Source organism: Budorcas taxicolor, chromosome 1 (genome assembly GCF_023091745.1).
Source record: "Budorcas taxicolor isolate Tak-1 chromosome 1, Takin1.1, whole genome shotgun sequence".
Classification (NCBI taxonomy): Eukaryota; Metazoa; Chordata; class Mammalia; order Artiodactyla; family Bovidae; genus Budorcas; species Budorcas taxicolor.
In genome coordinates this window covers 117,972,458-117,996,824 of record NC_068910.1, presented here as the reverse complement: position 1 = coordinate 117,996,824, position 24,367 = coordinate 117,972,458, and the positions used below count along the sequence as shown (strand labels likewise).

Below are 24,367 nucleotides of genomic sequence, written 5' to 3'. Positions count from 1 at the left end.
GGAAATGTTGAAATTAATCAGTGATCTCCCTCAATTGATGCCCCCCCAAATATTATATTTTTCAGACATCATTTCTTTGTAGAGTCCTTGTATCTCAGAATAAGACACATTCCTTAATTAATTATTGATGATGCCAGTAAATTTGCTAAACTTGGGTGATAACAGGATTGACTAAGATTCAGTGTGCCTTCAGCATATAGACTCTGGAGAAAAACAGAAAAAGGAACCAATCACTATGAGATGTATGAAGTGACATAATGAAGGTGTGAACAAAGATTTTTAGAATTCTAAAGCTGGAGTGTTCACTAAGTTGAAAACAAAATGGCTTCTTTTCCCTTTGCTTTTTATTCACATTATAAAAATTTATAGTCATGCCTATTTACCAAAAAGATCTATAATGAGTGATCTGTCTAGAATGATCATTAAAATAGAAAATTACAATTATGAAAAGGAGGAATAATAGTCATAATGACTTCATTTAATAAAATTCCTGGCATCTGAAACAAAAACAAAAAAGAATATTCACTCAAATCTTTCAACAAATATTTTTTTAAATTTTGTATTTTCAATTGTGGTAAAATATACACAACATAAAATCTTACCCATTTTTACGTGTTCATATCAGTGGCATTAAGTACTTTCACATTGCTGTGCAACCACCTTTGCTGTTAATCACCAGAACTTTTTGTCATCCCAAACTGAAACTCTGTATAAAGCAATAACTCCCTATTACTCCCTGCCCCTAACCCCTAGAAAACATCATTTTACTTTCTGCCTCTATGAATTTGACTATTATGCATACTTTATATAAATGAAATCATACAATGTTTGTCCTTTTGTGTCTGATCTATTTCACTTAGCGTAATGTTTTCAGAACATGTTGCAGTAAGTGTCAGAATTTCATTCCTTTTTAAAGGCGAAATAATATTCCATCGCATGTATATTCTACTTTTTGTTTACCTGTTCATTTGCAGACACGTGAGTTGCTTCTACTTTTCACTGCTGAGTAATGCTGCTGTTAACATTAGTGTTCACATATCTGTTTGAGCCTGTGCATTTATTCTTTTTTGTGTATACCCAGAAGTAGAATTGCTGGATTAAATGATAATTCTATGTTTAATCTTTTGAGGAACCACCATACTGTTTTTCTGTGGTGGCAGCACCATTTCACATTCCCACCAGTGATGCACAAATGTTCCAATTTTTCTACATCCTCACCAACGCTTGCTGTTTTCTGTTTTGTTTTGTTTTGTTTTGTATTTGATAAGAGCCATCTGTATGGGTACACGGTGGTATCTCAGTGGTGCTTTTATTTTCATTTCCCTAATGATTAGTGATGTTGAGTATCTTTCATGGACTTACTAGACATTTGTATATCTTCTTTGGAGAACTATCTATTCAATTCCTTTGCCTGTTTTTGCATTGGGTTGTTTGTTTTTCTATTGTTTCACAAATAGTTTTTGAGGCCCGTCTGTGCAGGGATTATACCTGATGCTAGAGATATACCTGTGAACAACATGTCATCTCTGTCTTGACTGTCTAGTGTGAGAGATAGACAATATACACATAAATGGACAAATACATGCATGAAATCAGAATGAAAGGCAGAATAAAAGAATAAAGAATAATAGGAATTGAAGGTTTTTGTTGATAGGGTGGGCAAAAAGTCCCCTTAGAGAAGAGGAGACTGGGGCTCAGAGGAGAATACAGTGAGAGAATGTACTCTGTCGCTCTCGTTGCTCAGTCACTCAGTTGTGTCAATTGTTAGTGCAATATATACATGGTACCAACATATTAATATATACGTTCATGGTCTCTTGTTGCCTTTTTTTGTTATTTTTGTCATTGTTGTTGTTTTTTTGCTTTTTCCATCTTTGAAACAAAGTTTTAAAAATTATTTTTATTACAAAAGCAGGATATAATTATTAAGCAGAAAATAAAGATAAGCAAATGAAGCAAGTCATCTCATCCAATCTCCCCGGTGGTTCCTTCTCAGCTTTTTTGCTGGTGTATCCTCATCTTCCTTACTTCTAACTGCTCCAGAATTGCTGGTCTCAACTCTTGACACTTTTCTCTGCTCATTTTTTAGCTGATTATCTCAAACTCAACTTGTATAGAACCGAATTCTCCACCTCTTCCTGCCCCTGCTACCAGCTCTTCATTTCTCAGTCTTCTTACTAAATGTCACCTGGACTCTCGCAGTTGCCCTGACTCAAATCATGGGTAGCTTAGAGTCATCCTGAACTCCTCTCTTTTTCATTGTCTCTACCTTTAAACATACGTAAAACTCGCAGCCATCCACAGCTATCATGTTCACTCCCACCACCTAGCCTAAGCCTCCATTTCTTACCAGACAATCCAGAGAGCCTCCTTCCTGATCTCCCTGCCTCCACCCTCACCCCATTACTGCACACAGAGCAGCCAGCAATGACCTTTTCACAGTATAAGCCAACCCATATCCCCTCCTCTCACAAATGGCTCCCATCTTACTCAAATAAGCTCCGAGTCCTCAGTATAGCCTCCTTGTCTTCTCTGATATCTCTCCAAATCTAATCTTATCTCCCTATTGTGACCAATAATATGAAATTTATCTTTGGTCTTTGTCCTAGTTTATGGCACAGAGCTCTTAATTTGGAATTTTCTGAGTTATGAGATCAATAAAGGTGCATTTTATGTTAACAAGGTGACTTTTGGACTGTGCCTAGAGATGGGGTCTGGTCATGACAAGAACTAACCATGTGATTAGAGAGTTGGAACTTTCAGTCCCATCTCTGTCAGGACAGAGGAGAGGGGCTAGAGATGAGGTTCAATCACCAGTGGTCAATGCCTATGTAATGAAGCCTCCATGAAATCTTAAAAGCATAGTGTTCAGAGAGCTTTTGGGTGGCTGAACTTGGGGAAATTTGGCAAGATTGGCATCCTTGGAGAGGGTGTGGAGGCTCTGCACCCTTTCCCCATAACTTTCTCTAGGCATCTCTCCTATTTAGCTATTATTCAATTATATTCTTTTATAATAAATCATTGATTTAGTATATAAAGTGTTTTTCTGAGTTCTGTGAGGCTCTAGCAAATTCAGTTCAGTTCAGTCATGTCCGATTCTTTGCAACCCCATGGACCGCAACATGCCAGGCCTCCCTATCCATCACCAAGTTCCAGAGGTTACTCAAACTCATGTCCATTGAGTCGGTGATGCCATCCAAAAATCTCATCCTCTGTTGTCCCCTTCTCCTCCTGCCTTCCATCTTTCTCAGCATCAGGGTCTTTTCAAATGAGTCAGTTCTCATCAGGTGGCCAAAGTACTGGAGTTTCAGCTTCAGCATCAGTCCTTCCAATGAACACCTAGGACTGATCTCCTTTAGGATGGACTGGTTGGATCTCCTTACAGTCCAGGGGACTCTCAAGAGTCTTCTCCAACACCACAGTTCAAAAGTATCAATTCTTTGGCACTCAGCTTTCTTTATAGTCCAGCTCTCACAACCATAAACGATTACTGCAAAAACCATAGCTTGACCAGGTGGACCTTTGTTGGCAAAGTAATATCTCTGCTTTTTAATATGCTCTCTAGGTTGGTCATAACTTTTCTTCCAAGGAGTAAGCCTCTTTTAATTTCATGGCTGTAGTCACCATCTGCAATGATTTTGGAAATTCTGTCACTGTTTCCACTGTTTCCCCATCTATTTGCCATGAAGTGATGCCATGATCTTAATTTTCTGAATGTTGAGTTTTAAGCAAACTTTTTCACTCTCCTCTTTCATCAAGAGGCTCTTTAGTTCTTCTACTTTCTGCCAGAAGGGTGGTGTCATTTGCATATCTGAGGTTGTTGTTATTTCTCCCAGCAATCTTGACTCCAGCTTGTGCTTCATCCAGTCCAGCATTTCTCATAATGCACGCTACATATGTTAAATAAGCAAGGTGACAATATACAGTCTTGACGTACTCCTTTCCCTATTTGGAACCAGTCTGTTTTTCCGTGTCCAGTTCTAACTATGGCTTCTTGACCTGCATACAGATTTCTCAGGAGGCAGGTCAGGTGGTCTGGTATTCCCATCTCTTGAAGAATTTTCCACAGTTTGTTGTGATCCACACAGTCAAAGGCTTTGGCATAGTCAATAAAGCAGAAGTAGATGTTTTTCTGGAACTCTCTTGCTTCTTTGATGGTCCAACGGATGTTGGCAATTTGATTTCTGGTTCCTCTGCCTTTTCTAAAACCAGCTTGAACATCTGGAATTTCACTGTTCACATACTATTGAAGCCTGGCTTGGAGAATTTTGAGCATTACTTTACTAGTGTGTGAGATGAGTGCAACTGCGCAGTAGTTTGAGCATTCTTTGGCATTGCCTTCTTTTGGGATTGGAATAAAGACTGACCTTTTCCAGTCCTGTGGCCACTGCTGAGTTTTCCAAATTTGCTGGCATACTGAGTGCAGCACTTTCACAGCATTATCTTTTAGGATTTGAAATAGCTCAACTGGAATGCCATCACCTCCACTGGTTTTGTTCATAGTGATGCTTTCTAAGGCCCACTTGACTTCCCATTCCAGGATGTCTGGCTCTAGGTGAGTGATCACACCATCGTGATTATGTGGGTTGTGAAGATATTTTTTGTATAGTTCTTCTGTATATTCTTGCCACCTCTTCCTAATATCTTCTGCTTCTGTTAGATCCCTACCATTTCTGTCCTTTATTGTGCCCATCTTTGCATGAAATGTTCCCCTGATATCTCTAATTTTCTTGAAGAGATCTCTAGTCTTTCCCATTCTGTTGTCTTCCTTTATTTCTTTGCACTGATCACTGAGGAAGGCTTTCTTATCTGTCCTTGCTATTCTTTGGAACTCTGCTTTCAAATGGGTATATCTTTTCTTTCTTTCTCTGGCTTTCGCTTCTCTTCTTCTCATAGCTGTTCTTAAGGCCTCCTCACACAATCATTTTGCCTTTTTGCATTTCTTCTTTTGGGGATGGTCTTGATCCCTGCCTCCTATACAATGCCACAAACCTCTGTCCATAGTTCTTCAGGCACTCTGTCTATCAGATCTAATCCCTTGCAAATTAAATCTAGCAAATTAACTGAACTCAAGTAGGGTATCGTTGGAACCTCCAAACTATAGCTGGTTGGTCAATAGCCTAAGCAACAACCTGGACTTTCATTTGCCTTTTGAAGTGGAGGAAGCAGTCTTGTATTAATAGGACTGCACTCAACCTGTGGACTCTGATGCTGTCTCAGGTAGTCGGTGTCAGAATTGTGCTGAACTATAGGACTTCCATCTGGTGCCACAGAACTGCTTGGTGTGGATGCACCCACCTCTGTGGAATCAGGGGCAGAGCCCCCACCTACGCTTTCCCCAGTCTCTCACTCCTCTCACTCAGTCCACTGATCTCTTGGCTCCTCTGGGAGTGTTTGAGCAGTGCTGTTGCAGGACTGTTTCACCAGCTCCTCCTCCTCTCTGGAACTCTTCCGAGGCATCCTCATGGCTCACTCCCTCACTTTGTCAAGGCGCCATCTTGGCTGTCACCTTATCAGAAAGCTCTTCCCTGACGACCCTTACCTCCTTCTTATCATTCTCTGTCTCCTTACTCTCAATATTTTTGTTTGTGTTACTCATATTAGCTGCTCTTTATTGGCTGTCTTACTCCCCAATCCTCATCAGATGCGAGCTCCAAAAGAGCAGGGGTCTAATTTGGTGTGCGCTGCTGTATTTCCAGGCATTAATACAGTGTCTGGCTCTGTATTATAGTAGCATTTACCATAGTAGTAATTAATTATTTGTTAAATAAATCCTACCTACTCAGGAACAGTCAGTTAATATCATAGGACATATCCTTTGTGTTTTTTTTTTTTTTCTAGTTGAGTGACTCTCACTATACTCATCAATATTAGCAGTTGTTTTCCACTTGTCAATTAGCCAGGTTTTATTTTATTTTTATGTATTAATAAAGCTAACATTTGTGTAGGTTATCAACTATTTATATTGTTTCTTTTTTAAATTTTTGTTTCCATCATTAGCCCATTTTTAAAATTGAGGCACAGATTTTTTTCTTATTGATTTCTAAGGGCTCTTAATATATTAAGCCTTGGTAATTTTCTTCCGGTTAATCATTTACGAAATAGTTGAAGGAGTTGGACAGATGGAGAAGAAAGTGAAAAGAGGAAGGGCCCCAAACCAAAGGGGACATTCTTAGCTTTACCTCTTTCTTGAGTTCAAGTCCCACATTTCTAACTTTCTACTGCATGTTCTCCTGCTACCCTAAACTCTGCATGGCGAAAACGCAGTGTATCATCTTCAAGTGATGTCTCGCTGTTGACTCTTCTATTCATATTCACAGTACTGTCCTTCTCTCTGCTTCTCAGACTAGAAACATCTTCATCATGTTTCTCAGGCTTTTGCTCTTTCTTGTTACTGGTTTAGACTTTTCAGCCCCTTGCACTCCCCTGTCCCACAGTAGGTTCACTTTCTGTAATTGCCTCCCTCTGGTCTGCTTTGCACACTTCCACAAAATTAATCTTTCTGATTAGTTTGCCATTAATTCGCCATACTGATTAATTTGCTGTTCTAATTTGCCATTTCTCTGCCAAATGTCCCTTTAATATATCCCCATTATTTAAATAATACCTTCCAGAAGTATCAGATGTCTCCTGTGGCCACAAGTCACCTGCTCTTCTGTTTATCTCACTTTCTAACTTCTTGGTCCAGTCTGCCATCTTTGACCATCACTGCACTGCCCGCCTCTGGGCCTTTAAGTCATGTTGTTCTCTGTCTCAGAAATGCTTGTTCTCCCATATTTGCCCATCAAAACCCTCCTCATCCTTCAAGGCTCAGACCAAATGTTGTTTCTTTCTTGAAATCTTCCCTGTTCATACAGTCCAAAAGAGATCTTTCTCTCTCTTTCAAACTTTGATGATACTCATAATTTGTCTCTTTATAACAGTTGTTTTATTGACTTGCTATTTTTGTCTGTTTTATTTACTGTCGTGAATTATAAACTCCTTGCTGTCAAGGATTTTTGTCTTGTTTATCTGTCCTCTTACCATAGCATTTGGTACCAGGCCTTGAACATAGCAAGTGCTCAGAAACTGTTCAATAAATTAAGAAAGGGTGAACAGCTCAGAAACCACATTATAACCTTATATATAAGATGAATTGAAGGTCATTTTCAAAACCCTTTTTCACATTAGCCAGATTGCAATCTGACAAAACTGAATTTTGTTTCTGTCTTTATATCTTGTTATTTATACATCAGACTGTACTGGGATAGAATTGTCCCTTTGTTTTTCTCTACTTATTTATCTGTTTTCAGGTGCCATCAGAATTCTCTCCATCTTCTAATTATACTTACCAAATCTGGATACCATTCTCTAGAGAGTAGTTCTCAGACTTGGCTGCACATTAGAATCACCGGGGGAGCTTTTCTATTCCTGAAGCTCAGGCCTTACCCAGACCAAAGGAAATCAATCTCTGAGGGTGGATGCAGGCATCAAGGTTTGTGGTTACGACTTGCCAGGTGACCCCAATGTGCAGCCAAGGTTGAGGACTGTTCTCCAACCCTCATACCCTCATGTGTATCAGAATCACCTGGTGAAATGCTAAAAATAAACCCTAACCTCCTCTAGTGGGCAAGTACTTTGTTCTTTTATGAACTCTCCAGGCTATCCTGATCCATACCAGTGACAAGAACCCTTCTAGCTAAACCTCTCCCAGGTAAGATGATACAACCTGGTTAAAATTCATGGTTTTATCCACCAGGTCCTAGAAAATGATGTTTATTTTGGTGGGATTTTTATAAAGCTTCTTCTGGGAATACATCAGGTCACACACAATCAACATATGTTTATAGGCAGTGCTGTCTTCATGATGGCATCTCCTGAATGTTAGAAGGATGTTTTTTCACCAATTTAAACTATTTTCATCTAGGTTGTAACACTATAAACTTTTAATGCAAAGGAAGTAATTTTGAGGAGTGGAACATGACAACTGTTATTTTCTGTTAAAAAAAAGAAGATGAATAAATGTGATGTTTAATGTACGCCTTTGGGATAAATCCAAGGCACACTACTCCTCTGTCTGCAGATCATTGAATGTCTCTGGAGTGGGAAAGAAATAATTCTGCAATGTTGAAGGCTATTTCTGTTAGAGCTTAAGGTGGGATACTACCTTAAGAGAATTTGGGTTTCCTTTGTTCATGGATAAAAATAGACTCAAAGAACTGTCATTAACAGTGGAAAAAGATTGTGTGAAATTGAGACTATTATTACCTACATTGTCCATCTGAATGCTTCCAAAGCATAGAGAGCTGAAGTCCTGTCTATTTTTCCTGGATGGATATTGTGGAATTGTTCATTTTTCACATCATTGGTTACTGTTCAGCTCCACTCGGATTCATCAGGCACATTGCATTTCTCCCTTCCTTTGAAATATTTTCATTTTGGGTTAGATGCTCTTTAAATTCTCCTTTGGCTCAAAAAGTCTTTGATTCCTACCCCTTGGCTTTTCAACTTGAAATAATCAGGCTTTTGTCTCCAAACATGGTGCTCTTAACAAGAATAACTCAGTATAGGATCAGAATGTCTGCTCTACTTTTGGTTTTTCCACTTATTTTCCCAAACAGTCTTTGCATTTTGAAAGATTTCATAGCAATGGAGTTCGTAGGCCATTATCACTGATTAGGAGTAGATGTAGAATTTGTAGATACATTTCTAGAATGTATAATATATATTGACTTTGCATACTAAGTCACTTCAGTTGTGTCTGACTCTGTGTGACCCTATGGACTGTAGCTGACCAGGCTCCTCTGTCCATGGGATTCTCTAGACAAGAATACTGGAGTGGGTTGCTCTTTCCTTTAGTTAACAAATAAATCAAACATTTCAAGCTTTTCTAGTCTTTGTGAAAACTTTAAAGGCCCCACAAAAAGGAAATGGATATTGTTAACACAGATGACATATAGCTATTTAATTGTGTTTTGTTTTTAATTTATTTTCTATTTGTGGTCATTGCTCAGGAAATTTTGTACTTCTTAATGAAGTAAGGAAAGACTGCATTTCCTTCTATTCTAAGACATTAACTTTATGGAGTGACTACATCAGATATATATCTCGGGATTCATTTAAAATGGGAGACAGCAGAGAGGTTTCAACTGAGCAAAATATTCCTTTTGTTTGATAACTGAAAAAAAACACGCAGTTTAAAATGTGTTTATAGCTTTTCGCCTGTGGCATTCTTTCGTGTTATTGTCATTTTTTAAACACCTGATGTGATACATGCTTATTTACTTTTCCTTCTGAGAACACTCATTCTTCATTTCTTTCCTTAGAAAATGAAAATACCATTCTATATAAGAATAATTGTGCGGGTTGTAAGTCTTCTTGTTAGGCAGCAGAGGGCACTGTGGGGCAGAGACTCACAGGAGAGGAAAGGTGAGAGATACTGGGCAAGTGTCCTGGCTTCTGTTGATAGGTCTTGAATTACCTGAATATATGGTCCAAGTTCTGGTTCCATTGAAAGGAGCTACAAATATATACGTAGAAGGGGAAAATAGGCAAATAATGAAAATATGATTTTCATCCTCTTCAGATGAACAATTCTTTTCAGAAGAGGGGCAATATCAAGAAATGGATTTTTTTTTAAATTGGGCTATAATTCTCGTATTATAAAATTATTCTTTAAAAATATACAGTTCAGTGAGTTTAAGCATATTCAGAAGGTGGTTTGACTAACATGTCATTACTCCCAAAAGACATCTTGTATACAAAAGTAGTTACTCTCCATTCCTTTTTCCCCTAGCCCCTGGCAACTACAAATCTACTTTCTGTCTCTCTAGATTTACCTATTCTGGACAGTTCATATAAATAAAATCATATAATATATGGCCTTTGTGTCAGGCTTCTTCACTTACTATGATGTTTTCAACCCTCAATCATGTTGCAGCATACATCAATACTTCATTCTTTTTTGTAGTTAAAAAAATGTTCTGCGGAATTAATATCCTGCATTTTGTTTATCCATTTATCAGCTGATGAACATTTGTGTTTTTTCCTTTCTTTGACCATTGTGAGTAATACTGCTAGGAACATTTGTGTACAACTATTTTGTGTGAACATATGTTTTTATTTCTCTTGGATGTATACCTCGGGGTGGAATTGTTGGATCCTGCAGTAACTATGTTTAATTTCTGAGTGGCTGCCAAACAGTTTCCTACAGTGGCTATACCATTTTACATTCTAGGAGTGTATGAAGTTTTCAATTTTTCCACTTCTTCACCAAAACACTCATGTCTTTTTGATTATAGCCATTCTAGTGAGTGTGTAGTGGCATTTCACTGTGATTTTGATTTGCATTTACAAGACATAGAGTCTTTTAGGATCATTTAGGGTCCATGCATTTATTTCAGAACTACAATTTACCTTGCTACATCATTCTAACCACACCATCTTTCCGTCTTCTGGGCTGTCTATTGGGTTCATGTGGAGATTGAATTTTGACAATGTTTTCCTTCTTCTCTCCTCCTCCCTCTTTTCTCTTACTTTTTCTCTCTCCTTCTCTCCCTCCCTCCTTCTCTTCTTCTTTTCCTTCCTTTCTTCTGACCAGATGCTGGCAAGGCTGCTTTCCTCATGGGCATTAACTCCTCTGAGCTGGTGAAGGGCTTGATCCATCCTAGAATCAAAGTTGGTAATGAATATGTTACTAGAAGTCAAAATGTAGAACAGGTAAGTTACTTCCAGAGTATTATGATTCTATCCTCTTGTACTAATTGTACACAGGTTTTATTTGTGTATTTTTCAACTTCTGATGTCTGTAACAAGGCCTTCTATAAAAAAGTGAAAGAGAATTACTGTGATGAGTATTCTGTTTTCATCTGTGATGCACACCACAGTAAATGCTCTTGTGTTAAGAGTCTTTCTAGTCTGAAAGATACCATTTTATCAGTTTCCCCTTAAGCAACAAGTCTCTTCAGATTCAGGGAAGTCCTTTACATTTTATAATAAATATCTTTGTGGTCTAGCTAAGAGGCTCTTAAAAATATAGTTTCTGACATGAATAAAATTGGTAAATTGAAATCTATCACCTATTTGGAATATTGACGTTTTAGGCTATCAGATGCATTCATTAAGAAAGGGTTTCAGCACATATGCTGAAGTTTTAGCGTTCAAAGAGGGGGAAAAATGAGAACTAAAGTGAGAGATGGAAGGTCATATAGGTTTTGTTCAGTATCCAGGAGAATATTTTAATGATAGAATAATGAGTGCTCTGAGAAGTGTTGATCCTGAGGCTGTGCAGTAAATAGTCACAGGACAGTCAACTAGTATGAGCATCTAAATATGATAGTGTATTTCAAAATAATAATTGACGTCTGGAATGTGCTAGTATGAGACAAGCCCTGCTACAGTAACATGCACACTAAAATCCTGGTGACAATAAAATAGGCATTTATGTCTTACTCACACCAAGCCCGATACAGATTAGACCACCTTCTTCAATTTTGTCCTCAGGCCATCTGAAATGCATGGTCTCCAGTGTTTGCTGCACAGGGGAAAAAATTATTTGTGAAGGAAGTACACACACTTTAACTGCCTGGGGCTAGGAGTGATATCACTTTCAGTAAGATTCTATCGGTGAAAACTAGTCAAATTCTCTCCTTAGCTACTATGGGGCTGAGAAGTGTAGTCTTTCTGGAAAGAGAAAGTGGTTTGATCACATATAACATGTAAAAAGCATTCATATTATCTCCTTCCATTCCTACAACAAAACTCAGAGGTAGGTAAAGCAAGGATACTCATGTTTTTTCCAGTTGAGGAAACTGAGGGTTAGGGTACATAAGTAACATTCCAAAGGATACCCAGCTAGTATTCAGGTGACACCTAGACTGTCTTGCTCTGTAGACATCCTAAATCTGAAAATGAGATAGACAAACGTGCAACTTTGTGACAGAAGACAGTTATTTTGACAACAATAAACTCTCTTTCTTTTGATATGTTGGTAGACAGGCATTTGGTGTGACTGTCATTTAAAACATTTCAACAACTAATCAAAATCAATTTCCTAGTTCAGCTTACTCTATAACTAAATAAGCTTATCTCTACCATAATATCAACTCTATGGGAACAATTTGCCTGCATTTTTGTCCTCCCTGGTGACCTGAGCTCTTGAGGCCATGGACTGTGTCTAATTCATCTTAGTACCCCAGCATCTAGCACAGTGCCCTGCAAGCAGCAGGTGCTCCATAAATGTTAAAATAAATGAAATATTGGCTGACGTTAAGCCATGCTCAGTGGGACAAGTAGTTGAGCTATTTCTTCATAGTGAGGCTGGAGATGTCTGGCAGCTTCTTGCCTTTTAAGACATTCACCACCACATGCATGCTTGACATGCTATGATTATAGAACAAGGACTTGCTCAGTGTAAAACTAATGAGCCCATAGGAGGACTGAAATCAAACCTTCGTCTCTTTAATATTGTGTTCTCGGGGACTGAGTTACCACACCAGCCTCTACTATAATGGAATCAGTGAAGCAAGCTAATATATTATTATTCAACATTAAAAGAAAGAAACCCTCATCCTCCATGCCCCCCTCCCCTACCCACCTTCTTGCTTGAGCACTGTCTTTTCCTCCATCTCCTGAAAACAGAGTAAGAAAGCACACTGTAAGGCTTTTCTTTTCTTAGGAATTTTACTGACTTTATAGAGACAATTGTCACTGCTAAGAATAGAGATGTATATGCTCTGTTGATGACAATTGCAAAAGATGGCAAAAATTCTTGCAGTGTTAACACTTTATACAAAACTTAGTTCTAGCTCTTATGTTATCTAACTCTGGGACTTTGGTCAGATATTCCATCTCTCTGAGCACCGCAGGAAGAGGTTAAATTCTTCTGTGGGTCTCAGTGGAACAATGATTGGCATCTAAAGGAGATAATTCTTCAAGTATGAGAGTGTCCCACACAGTGAAGGAGATTTTGCATTCCTGTTCCCAGGTGCTAAGTGCCAGCAACACTCTCAGTCACTGATGATGTGGAAATGCCCATCCTGTTCCAAAGTGCCCCCTTCCCTTGGGTGGGGGGTGTGCCATCTTGAATTGGGAGCCACTATACACGATTATCCAGAGAAGGCAATGGCACCCCACTCCAGTACTCTTGCCTGGAAAATCCCACGGACAGAGGAGCCTGGTGGGCTGCAGTCCATGGGGTCGCCAAGACTCGGAGACGACTGAGTGACTTTCACTTTTCACTTTCATGCATTGGAGAAGGAAATGGTAACCCACTTATGTTCTTGCCTGGAGAATCCCAGGGACAGGGGAGCCTGGTAGGCTGCCGTCTGTGGGGTCGCACAGAGTTGGACACAACTGAAATGACTTAGCAGCCGCAGCATACGTGATTATCAGGAACCAAGGCTCTTCAGGTCTAGTATTTTAAGATTCTAGGAGAGTTCTAACTATGCTTATCAGAAATAGGTTATTTTACTTTAAAAAGATTAATAATGATCAGACAATAATAGTAATCAGTAGCCATTGAATGCTCACTGTGGATGCTGTGCTGTGTGCTTTGTATGCACGGTTCATTCAATCAAACAGCAAGTCTCCAAAGTTGATCTTATTTATGCTTCCATTGTATTAAAAACAGTCAGCTTAGAACGATTAACTGCTGAAAGCAACATGGATAGTCAATACTGGATCAAGGATGAGGAAGTGATAAAAGTGGAGAAGGGATAGGAAAGGGGGAGTTAGCATTTATTGGATTGACTCCAAGTGCCAAATACTGTGCTATGTATATTTACATCTTCTGTCTCTTTAAATCTCTTCCAACAACCATGAGACAAGCACATTTTAATATTATTTTGCAAATGAGGAAGGCAGGGATCAAGGTGGTTAAAAATACAGCTATTTGACTCCACTCCTTTTCAGTTTTGTTTTTTCTATCCTATATTATTGACCCCCAAGTAATCAAAGTCTTTGAGGTTATTTTTAAAAGAGCTCAGTCATGAGTCTGTTTAACCTCTGCTACAATTTCAGGCTTTCTTCCTGTTTTTCACTACTCCCCAGCTGCAGCCAGTTTCTCTCTCACTCAAACTTCTCAAGTATCTAGGGAATTAATGGGGGGGGGGGGGGGGGGGGAAGCAAGTTAGTCACGTTCTTTTTAAACTTTCAAAGTGACTGCTGTAGACATAGAGTGATTTCCTAGATGCGCTGAAGAATAAAAATCATTCTCAGTGCTTCACTTGTGCATGTCTGCTCTTGATGCCAATAATAAAAAACTGTGATGCCATCCGGCTTATGGATTACTGTGGAAATGACTCAAGATAACTGATCAGGGAGTGGGTGACTCATAACTAAATCACCGCCAGACACCAACTGGCTCCTGCTGTGCGCACTGTCCTGGGCAGCCGAAGGATGGATGTGATAGGCCTATTTTAAATGTTAAGTCGTTGAAGCGCATTCCCCTGCCAGGCTTGGAGACTGTCCAGCTGAAATTCACTCCTCCTTGGAGTCTGTCAGAAAGCTGCTGCGACAGCGGCGCCTGCGCAACACGGCAGCAGGATCTACATCCGCAAAGCAGCAGCATCACACGCAGAGGTTGGAGCCCTCCCCAGTAGGTTAGGAGAGCGCCTTTGACCCACACCTCCAGGGAGGTGAAATGTGGCCTCAGTTTTACAGTAGAGGACTCTGAGTCAGAACGATGCACTAAATTGCCATTCTCCCTATGCAGAGTTGAGGGCAGCCCTGGGAACTAATAAAATAGGTGGAACCTGAGGCTGGAAAGAATCTTCAAGAGCATAACTCAGGGGAAGACACTGCACCGTAGAGAGATTGGGTCACTTGCCAAAAGTTATGCAATTTATTAGCAGCAGCAGCAGGAAAGAGCTAGAGATTCCATATTCCTAACCTACTCTACCAGCATTTTTGAAACTTTATGGTGCGTGGGAGTCAGAGGGGATTGTGCCACAGTGCAAATTCTGATTCATAGGTCTGGGATGAGATGCTGGGCATCGGCATCTTTAAAAAGCTCTCACGTGATTCTGATGCTGCAGGTCTTAGGACCACACTCTAAACAGCAAGGTTTTAGAACATGTTGCCACCCTACCCCAGGAGGTTTGGTCCTTTAGTGGTAAGAACTTGAATCTCTCACAGGAGTGTTGGGTGGGGAGGCACCAGGCAGCTCACCTTCTTTCCCGTAACTCTCCTCCCTTCTCCTCCTCTCTCCCTTCCTTCTCGCTTTACTCTTGTCCTTGTTTCTTTCTTCCTTTCCCCTTATCTTCAGCATAAAGCTATAACCACAGAAAGCAGATAAATATATGCTGGTTTTACTAGAAGGTGGTTACTGATAGAGAATGCCCAGGGTCAAAATGAACACTGTTGTCAGGCAAAGGACTACTTTTGATGTGATTTTCAGGTGACCTATGCTGTTGGTGCCTTATCTAAGTCAATCTATGAGAGAATGTTTAAGTGGCTGGTGGCACGTATCAACAGGGTCCTGGAGGCCAAGCTGGCAAGACAATTCTTCATTGGCATTCTTGACATCACTGGTTTTGAGATGCTTGATGTAAGTATATCTGGTAAGAGTGAAGTTGATGTATATTTACAAGAGGATTAGACTATGTGAATTGAATGCCAGAAGATGTAGTCAGAGCATGATGAGAATCATTCTGTGCAAACTTAAACAGCTACTTTGGTTGGAAAAAGCTGTTATTAATATTAACAAATAACAATAAAAATCATTATGATTAATAGTGCTAGGAAATTAATTCAACCTTAAATAAAGGTAAATTAAGACATCTTTTATGATTTTGAATTGTAATATCATTAAATGTTAATTTCCTATCATAATCTTAATTTTCAGATATATATGAAGGAGGTTAAGAATATAATTGAGCAATTTTTACTTATTGGGTTTATTTGCCAATATATGATAGTGGTTGTGGTTTTCTCTTTATATTTTCCAAGTGAACCTCTATTTTATTTTTTTTATTGAAGTATGTTTGACAATTAAAAATATATATTTAAGCAGAACAGCTTGATTCAGTGCACATATACATTGTGAAATAATCTCTACAATTAAGTTAATTAACATATCCATCGCCTCCAATAATTACTATTTTCTCAATTTTATTTCTGATCACAACCGTGAAGTATAACAGTCTTGAACAACTTTGCATTAATTTTACCAATGAAAAGTTACAACAGTTCTTCAATCAGCATACGTTGGTTTTGGAGCAAGAGGAATATAGGAGAGAAGGCATTGACTGGGTGTCCATCGACTCTGGCCTGGATTTGCAAGCCTGTGTGGATCTTGTTGAGAAGGTGAGGCATGTTTCTCCCCCATCCATTTTTGTTTAAGGAGAATTGGCCCTGCTTGCTGTGTTGATCCGTGTCAGGACCCTGGCTCTGTCAAGGGGATGGGAAATAGGGTAAAGAGCTCTGCACATATCCTCTTAGTGGTTTTTCTATGCAGCCCTGTGGCATCCTAACTAAACTCCCACATTAGTTACCTACTCCATCATCTCTAACTCACACTGTCGCTACACATTTACTGCTTATGCATGGCCTCCACTGTTAATGCGTGAGGAAGCTTGTTGAGATTAAAAATGGTCACGCTCTTGACTGGAAAAACACAGAGCTGAAAATATGACCACTGTAGGGCTTGGCTGATTAACATAAGGTGAATGAGTAGACCCAGAGCAGCTTAACGAAATTTGGCAAATTAGCATGCACACAAACAACCGCCATAAATCCTCAAGGCCACTACCTTGCAGGATGTAGTTTGTTCATTTAATTGGACAAGTACCAGTTAGTTTAAGTAATTTATGACAATACTTCATGGCTTATTAGTAAATTAGCTGCAGTGTATGGTTTCCAAATTCAGTGATGTTCCCATACACTGAAATCTTTCCATGTGCTCTAGAAAAGATTAACCAGATTTGCCAGGGGAATTCAATATGGTTTTTCTGTGGCTTTGTCCAAGGGAGCAAGCATGATGAGGTGTGAGCAGCTATGTGGCCTTATCTTTTGCAATAGTTGTGGATTGCAGTGAATTCTGCACTTGTCTGGACAACTATGCTTTGCTCTCACATTTGATTCTCAGCAACCTTGTTTAGAAAGGGGTGAGGATGACTAACCTCTCACTGTCTTTTGTGGGGCTCAGATTTTATCAATCACTGTCCCATCCATTTTACATGTTAGATCTTTAGATGAAACTAAATCTTCTTTGAAAATAGCCATTGTTCTTAACAGGAGTGGACATCACATTGATTTTATTTATTTTATAACCACTTCCTGGGGAGGGGACAGGCTGATTCAAAAAATGGTGATAATGAACCAACTCTTGAGTTGACTAAAAATAATGATAATAATGACCCGCCCATGATCTGGGAAATGTTTGATGGCATTATTAGAGTTACAGTTTTCTAATTAGAAACGAAACAAGAGAACTGGAGCTCCTTCAAGGGACAGCTTTAACTTTGGGCAGTTGTCACCTGTAAAATCTACTTACTCTAAATATGATAAAACACTGTATTCAGGCAGGAAGGTGGGATGCAGACATTATTCAACTCCTGATACGTCTGTGAGTGTTACAGATTTGTAGTTGATCTGAAGCCTATTATCTTATTTATGACAATCAAACTTATTCTAAGACACCAGCAACATTGATATAATTTCCTGTTGTACTTTCTAGTGATATGATAAAACAAGGGGAAAAATGAGTAAATGATTAAAGGAAAAGATAAGTGTTTGGTTTCCTGTGAGTTATTTCAAAGGTTCAGGTCAGGCAAATGTGGAATACTAAAACCTTTCTTGAAATGATTCTATATTTTGAAAAGATCATTGTGTTTGTTCAGTCTACATGAAGGAACTTTTTAGTAAATATTGTAAGAAACGCCGCGGGAAGAAGGAACCACCCCTATGGACCGTTGAACAGGGCCTTTTATTGGGCGGTCGCTCTCGGGCAGAACTCCCGGGGGTGGGTAAGCAGGGAAGCGAGGGGGGTCTGCGAAGCAAAGGGAGTCAGCGGGGTAAAGGGAGTCTGCCGGGGAAAAGGAGTCTGTGGAGTCTGCAAGGTGTGAGGGGTGGGGAAGGGGTTTTATAGCCCGGGCCGGGGCTCCCATATAAGGAAGAAAATGCGGGCTCAGCGGTGGTTGGTGTCCAAGGGCTCCGTGTCAGCTCCTGATTGGACGGCGAGGGCTTCCTGTCGGCTCCTGATTGGTCGGCTTGGTTGCTGGCCCGTCTCCGGGGCTTGTCTGCAGCACCCTCTGCCGGGACGTGTCCCAACATGCCCAGGCATGCCTCAGCACACCTGACCTTTCCCTGACCTTTCATCCTGACCTCGCCCTGACCTTTCATCCTGACCTCGCCCTGACCTTTCAAATATTAATGATCAAACTCTCTCCTTGAAACAGACTTCATCATGGGAACTTTTCAAAGTTTGAAGGAACTAGAATACATCACTACATATAAAATAAAGAATGCATCTGTGTGTTTATAAGGAAAAAGTTTTTATACATATAAGTTTTGAGTTTTTATATTTATAAAAAAGTTTATATCAAGCTAAAAAACACATTTTCATGCCAACTTTGTTAATTTGGTCTTCAAGCATACAGTAACCTCCTTATATAAATGCAGTGAACAGTTCTATTATAGGATTAACTTACACTTACCTCATTACTTGAATTATTCTAGTTTGTTTAGAACTTGAACATCAGTAATCAACATATTAAATATTAACATATGATTACATATTTATGATTTTACATAGGTATTGGTAAAGAGAGTATTTTAATTTTTTTAAACAAATACATCCAAAATTATACGTTTAGAAACTGTTTCCCCTGCAGTGGAGTCACCTTGAGAAGCTACATCCTTCTTTCAATAATTCAGCCATCTTGGAAAAAGTCCCTCACAGGATGGGGATTAGGATAAATTGTTAGATTTTTACTGTCTTCAGGAGAAAATTGACTTCAATACCAATCATCTTAACTGTTTTTGAATCCTAACTGTATTACCTATTTTTCACATAATTTGTCTAACTTAGCTAAATAACTCATAATTGTTTCTTTGCAATAATCCACAGTCAGACTACAGGTCATTTCCATGTGCCAATAGTCAAAGGTGTCAGATATCCCACAGTAGGTTCTAAAATAATTTTGAATTCTGGTAGCATCTTGGCAATGAGTGTTGCCACTTCCCTAACAGAGTTCTTTAGATAAGCTAATTCTGGTATTTTTGTTATAAAATTAATCACATTAATATCTCATTAGTTATCCCTTGAATGCATATGACGATTTTCTTTAAACATATTGCATTGTGTCTTTTTGCTCACAACTTTTACTTTCTGCCTAACCATTGCCCACAGTAAAGCAGCCCATCCCAAAGCGCAAACCTGTAAGTCTTAGTGTTCACTTATCAATTAATTCCTTTGTTGAGGACCTAGATTTTAGTCACCTCAGGACCTACTCTACTAAGTGTTGGGAGAAATACAAACCAGAGGCATCATCCTGGCACTCAAGGAACTGAGGATATAATTAGCAAGAGGTCTGAAGACCAAAACTTTTACTAGTTTTCAGCTTTTAACAAGTAAGTGTATTCAGCAGCTACTTGTTTTGATCACTTTCTTGTTACCCCAGTGGTGAGGGAGAGATTCCTCTCCTAGGGTTATGGGAATGGCTGACCACAAGACACCTGTCAGTGGACAGATGAGATCGACAGCGGCTTAATAGTCACATATACTCACAGACTGGGGACGAGGACATGCACGCCATATGGGGCTGCACAGCAGTTGCACTTAGGAGCAGAATGAATAATTGAGAGCTGTGGGAAGCAGGCTTTGTAGTAATAATAGGGTGAGGCGACCAGTGATTCCCACTGGAGGATGTGATTGGCTTGTTTAAATAACTCCATGGGCTGGTAGGGAACTGAAGTCCCTTACTCAAGAATCAGCGGGCTCTGTGCCTGTTCCCATGAGAAAGTATGTTGCAAGCCTGGAGGACATAACCCACAGGAGCATGTGGGGAGGGGAACCTGTGATTAGTTTCTCCTGGTGTTCCCCAGATGTCAAAGCCCACAAAATGTTGGACCTTAATTTTAGGCCTAATAACTCATTACTATTATAAAACTTTGAATTAAATGCTGTGTAAAACTTAAGCATTTGTTATAAATAGCACTTGCCCTTAGGACATATGCAGTCAAACAGGAGATTTGTAAGTCTAATAAATGTAAAAATACGTTAGGATAAATGTGGTAAAGGCACAAAGGCTCACAGAACTCAAAAGAGCAGAGGTCACCTCTGCCTGCAGGAATATAGGAAGGCCTGGTGGGAAAGGGGTAAAATTTCAGCTGAGTCTGAAGAAATGGACATGATTTCAACAGGTGAAAAGAAGACGACAGTGAGCATGCGGAGGGATGGGCAAGAGCAAAGGCTTAGAGACAGGAAAGTAATGGATGCATTTAAAAATCTGATGATAGTTAAAAATAATCAGAGGGAAGGATTTGGAAGTTTGAAAAAAGGGAGTCAGGCTGTGAAGGGATTTTAATGAATTTATAACTTATTTTTAGGTGATGGTGAGCCAGAGAGGATTCCACACTGGGTAATGGGGTAGTCAGAGATGCTTGGGTTTACTCTGGTGGGTTTGTGTATGGGGTCAGGAATGGGAGAAAAGGCTACAGTCAGGGTGATTAAAAAGCTGTTACAGCAAGTGAGAAACAGGCCTTGAATCAGGATAGCGGAAATGGAAATAGCAAGAAAGTGACAGATGTAAAAGAGAGGAGGGCTGAATTGATAATATTTAAAGAGGGAGAGGTTATAGCATTAATGTTCAGAGTCAGGGCAACTGACTCAGACCATTTACTGTGCAATAGAGGACAATTGATGCTATGAGGCAGAACATAATTACTTCTTTCCCTGACCTATTTGGAGATTAATTTGCTAGAGGGCTTGATGTTTATTAGAAGTTTTATACTTCCTAAGCATTGGAGAAATGGAGAAGACCCTGAAGAAATAGAGCTTTTCCCTCCTCAGTGGTTTAATTGTTACATTTTGAGCTGTGATATCTACTTGCTTTGCATAAAGCATCCGTTCATCCCCAAATGGAAGATGGCTTCATTTGAGTCCCAGGAACATGGCAGTCCTCATATATGGAAGGTGGCTCTGCTGGAGATGGGCTGCTGCTTGCTGTGAGGCTTTGGCATGTCCTTCTTGTTAACATGAACTACCCCAGGAGATGCTTACATTTTTTAAACAATTCATTCTAGTTTTCATGAAAGGTTGACTATTTCTGTGGCAGGAAAATATGCAATACGAAATGGAGTCCACACCTCCAAGACTTGGTGACTCGACTATTTAGTGTTATCAGATTTTCCCTCCTTCTTGTTCCCCTCCACATTCATCATTTTGTCAAGAACCCACCAGGTCAATGCTGCCAGGAGCAAGCCTTTGCATATTTGCTCACTGCATCATTCCCCACTTGGATACTTGGGAGGGAAGAAGACATCTTCCCTGCTAGAGTGCAAGAGTTGTACAATATGTGCCAGATGACCAAGAGTTGTTGATGGAATGTCGTTGAATGCATTTGCTGTACAATGCAGGTTCTAAGTCTATGAGATTAGACAAAAGAGGTAGAAGACCATAATCCATGCATTAGAACAATAGACTCAGGTGGATCAAAAGCATGTTCTTCAAGTATCTCATCACCCAAATTAGACCCATTCGTATGGCTCCAGTGGCATAATTTCAAACAAAGGATTTTAAACTACAAACAAATTTTCTTCTTGTATATCACCCAGCCAGAGCCTTAACTCGATGTTGGTGTGTTCTCTTTCCATGAAAATATTAAAGCCTAAGCTAGCCTACTTTTTAGAGGGAAATTGTAAAAGGAATTCAATGAGCTTTTAGGTGGGTTGGGCGAGAATTGTAAGGTCTCTCCCAAATCCGAGAGTTTGTGGTTCTTGGGTAGAATGGGTTGGTAGAGAATCACGAAATTTATGTTGTTGGGCCAAGGAATCATGGTTTTATCTTGGAACTCTCATGACATTTTCTGTTGCTTTATAGTCTGCTTATTTATTATCTGCATGTCTTGTCTGCCCAGTTAGATGCTCTACAGCCAGAGCCCACGTCTGATTTTCCTGTTTTAACCGGAAGTGTTTAGTACAGTGATTTGCTCATAGAAGGCATTTCAAAAATATTTGTGAAGGAGATAAACGAACATATAAACACACAAGTAGATTTGCAAATATAAGAATCCTTGATCTTTCCCTCTCCAAAGCTGTTTTTTCCCTATATGTACCCTATGTTAGTGAATGGCAACATCCACTACCCATTTGCTCAAACCAAAACCGCAGTCAGCCTTCCTCTTTCTACTACACCCCACATTGTATCCATCAGCAAGTTGTGACCCAGCTCCACTAACACCCACGTCACGTTTCAGTAACCGTTCACAGTCTCCAACGCTATCACTTGTTTAGATCAGGGGTCAGCAAACTGCGGCCCTGCAGGCCAAATCCAGCCTGTAGCCTGTTTTTGGAAACAAAGTTTGAATGCAACATCATCACACTCATTTTATTTACATATTGTCAATTGCTGCTTTCAGGACTGAAATGGCTGAGTTGATGGCAGGGAGCAGCAGAGACTCTATGGCCCACAAAGTCTAAGAGCTTTACTGTAAGGCCCTTAAGAGACAAAGGTTGCTGACTGGGTCCTCGATTTCCTATCACATATCCTTTCTTGTCTGCTTTTTTAAATCGGTTCAGTTCAGTTCAGTCGCTCAGTCATGTCCGACTCTTTGCGACCCCATGAACTACAGCACGCCAGGCCTCCCTGTCCATCACCAACTCCCAGAGTTCACTCAGACTGACGTCCATCGAGTCGCTGATGCCATCCAGCCATCTCATCCTCTGTTGTCCCCTTCTCCTCCTGCCCCCAATCCCTCCCAGCATCAGAGTCTTTTCCAATGAGTCAACTCTTCGCATGAGGTGGCCAAAGTACTGGAGTTTCAGCTTTAGCATCATTCGTTCCGAAGAACACCCAGGACTGATCTCCTGTAGGATGGACTGGTTGTATCTCAAACCATTTTTAGCTCACTGGCTTTCCAATAGAAACCACAGTCAGTATTGGCCAATAGGCTTTTCTTTGCCAATCAAAACAAATAATCCTTTTTAAGCATTAATTAAATCATAATCACTTTATTGTAAAACATCTCCAAAGGCATCTCATTTTAAAATAAAATCCAAATGTCTTACCATGGCCTGGAAAGCCTCTAGGCTCCAGTACTGCATCCCTCTCTTTCCACACGCTATCTCCGACTAGTTCTGCTCAGTCCACATTTGTCTTTGGCAGGACCTCAAACTTGCTAAGAGTGTTCCTGCTTCAGGGCCTCTGCACTCTTCATTTTTCTGCCCAGAATACTTGTATACATGTCTTCTCAGGATTTGCTCTTCTCATTCAGAAGGTTTTACTGAACTCTCCTACTAAAAGAGTTCTCACATAGCCTCTGTCATTCTCTCTCTCTTTACTTTGCATGATTTCTTCAGGGTGCTTATAGCAAACTAAATTATTTATTTAGTGTTTATCTGTCTATTGCCGGTCAGCTCCACTAAAAGGTAAACACCTCGAGGACAGATAATTTGTGTATGTGGCTCATGACTACATTGACAGCTCCTGCTGGTGTCTAGTACCTAGTAGATATTTAATAAATATTTGTTGAATGGATGAAGGTCTAGTTATATGTAGTGAAGATCCCTTGTCAACTAATTAGGTTTGTGGGGAAGGATTTACACTCATCCCCTAGTGAAAATACTGTTTATTAGTATTTTTGTTTTGTTTTGTTTTTTCATCTACTGTTCATCTGTATCTCCAAGCAGCCAATGGGCATCTTTTCCATCCTCGAAGAAGAATGTATGTTTCATCAGGCTACAGATGTGACTTTCAAGACCAAACTTTTCGACAACCATTTTGGAAAGTCGGTTCATTTCCAGAAGCCCAAGGCTGACAATAAGGAGAAATATGAAGCTCACTTTGAACTTGTCCATTATGCAGGAGTGGTAAGTTACTTCTAGACCCTCAGCCCTGAATTATCTTGCCTCTATTTCAAATGTACTCAGCCCAAATCTTTAGATAATATATAAGTAAATATATCTGTAAAGTTTAGATTAAATAAATCTCAGTTCCCCAAAAAAGTTGGTGTAGACTTTTAGTACTTAGGAAATGAAATACCATACTATAATAACAGAGGTCAAAATTTTCAAAAGTAGACTCTCTCACCCAATTCAAAGTAAGACAGTTTCAGAAAGTCTCAGAGACCATCAAAGGCATGGGCTTTTCCTTATTCATCCTTTCTTTCAACTGCACATTGTGTGAATGAGTGATTTCAACTGATCTTTTCACTGAAGTTTTTTTTTT

The 24,367-nt window shown here is 39.6% G+C and overlaps 1 protein-coding gene across 1 annotated transcript in view; it reads left to right on the top strand.

Annotated features, from left to right (window-relative positions):
• MYH15 (myosin heavy chain 15) overlaps positions 1-24,367 on the top strand; it is a 154,037-nt gene that overhangs the window by 33,426 nt on the left and 96,244 nt on the right. Inside the window, exons 12-15 of the mRNA XM_052644929.1 lie at positions 10,580-10,698; positions 15,377-15,526; positions 16,114-16,284; positions 23,830-24,009. Of these exons, the coding sequence (XP_052500889.1) occupies positions 10,580-10,698; positions 15,377-15,526; positions 16,114-16,284; positions 23,830-24,009 (620 nt within the window). The remainder of the gene's footprint in view (positions 1-10,579; positions 10,699-15,376; positions 15,527-16,113; positions 16,285-23,829; positions 24,010-24,367) is intronic.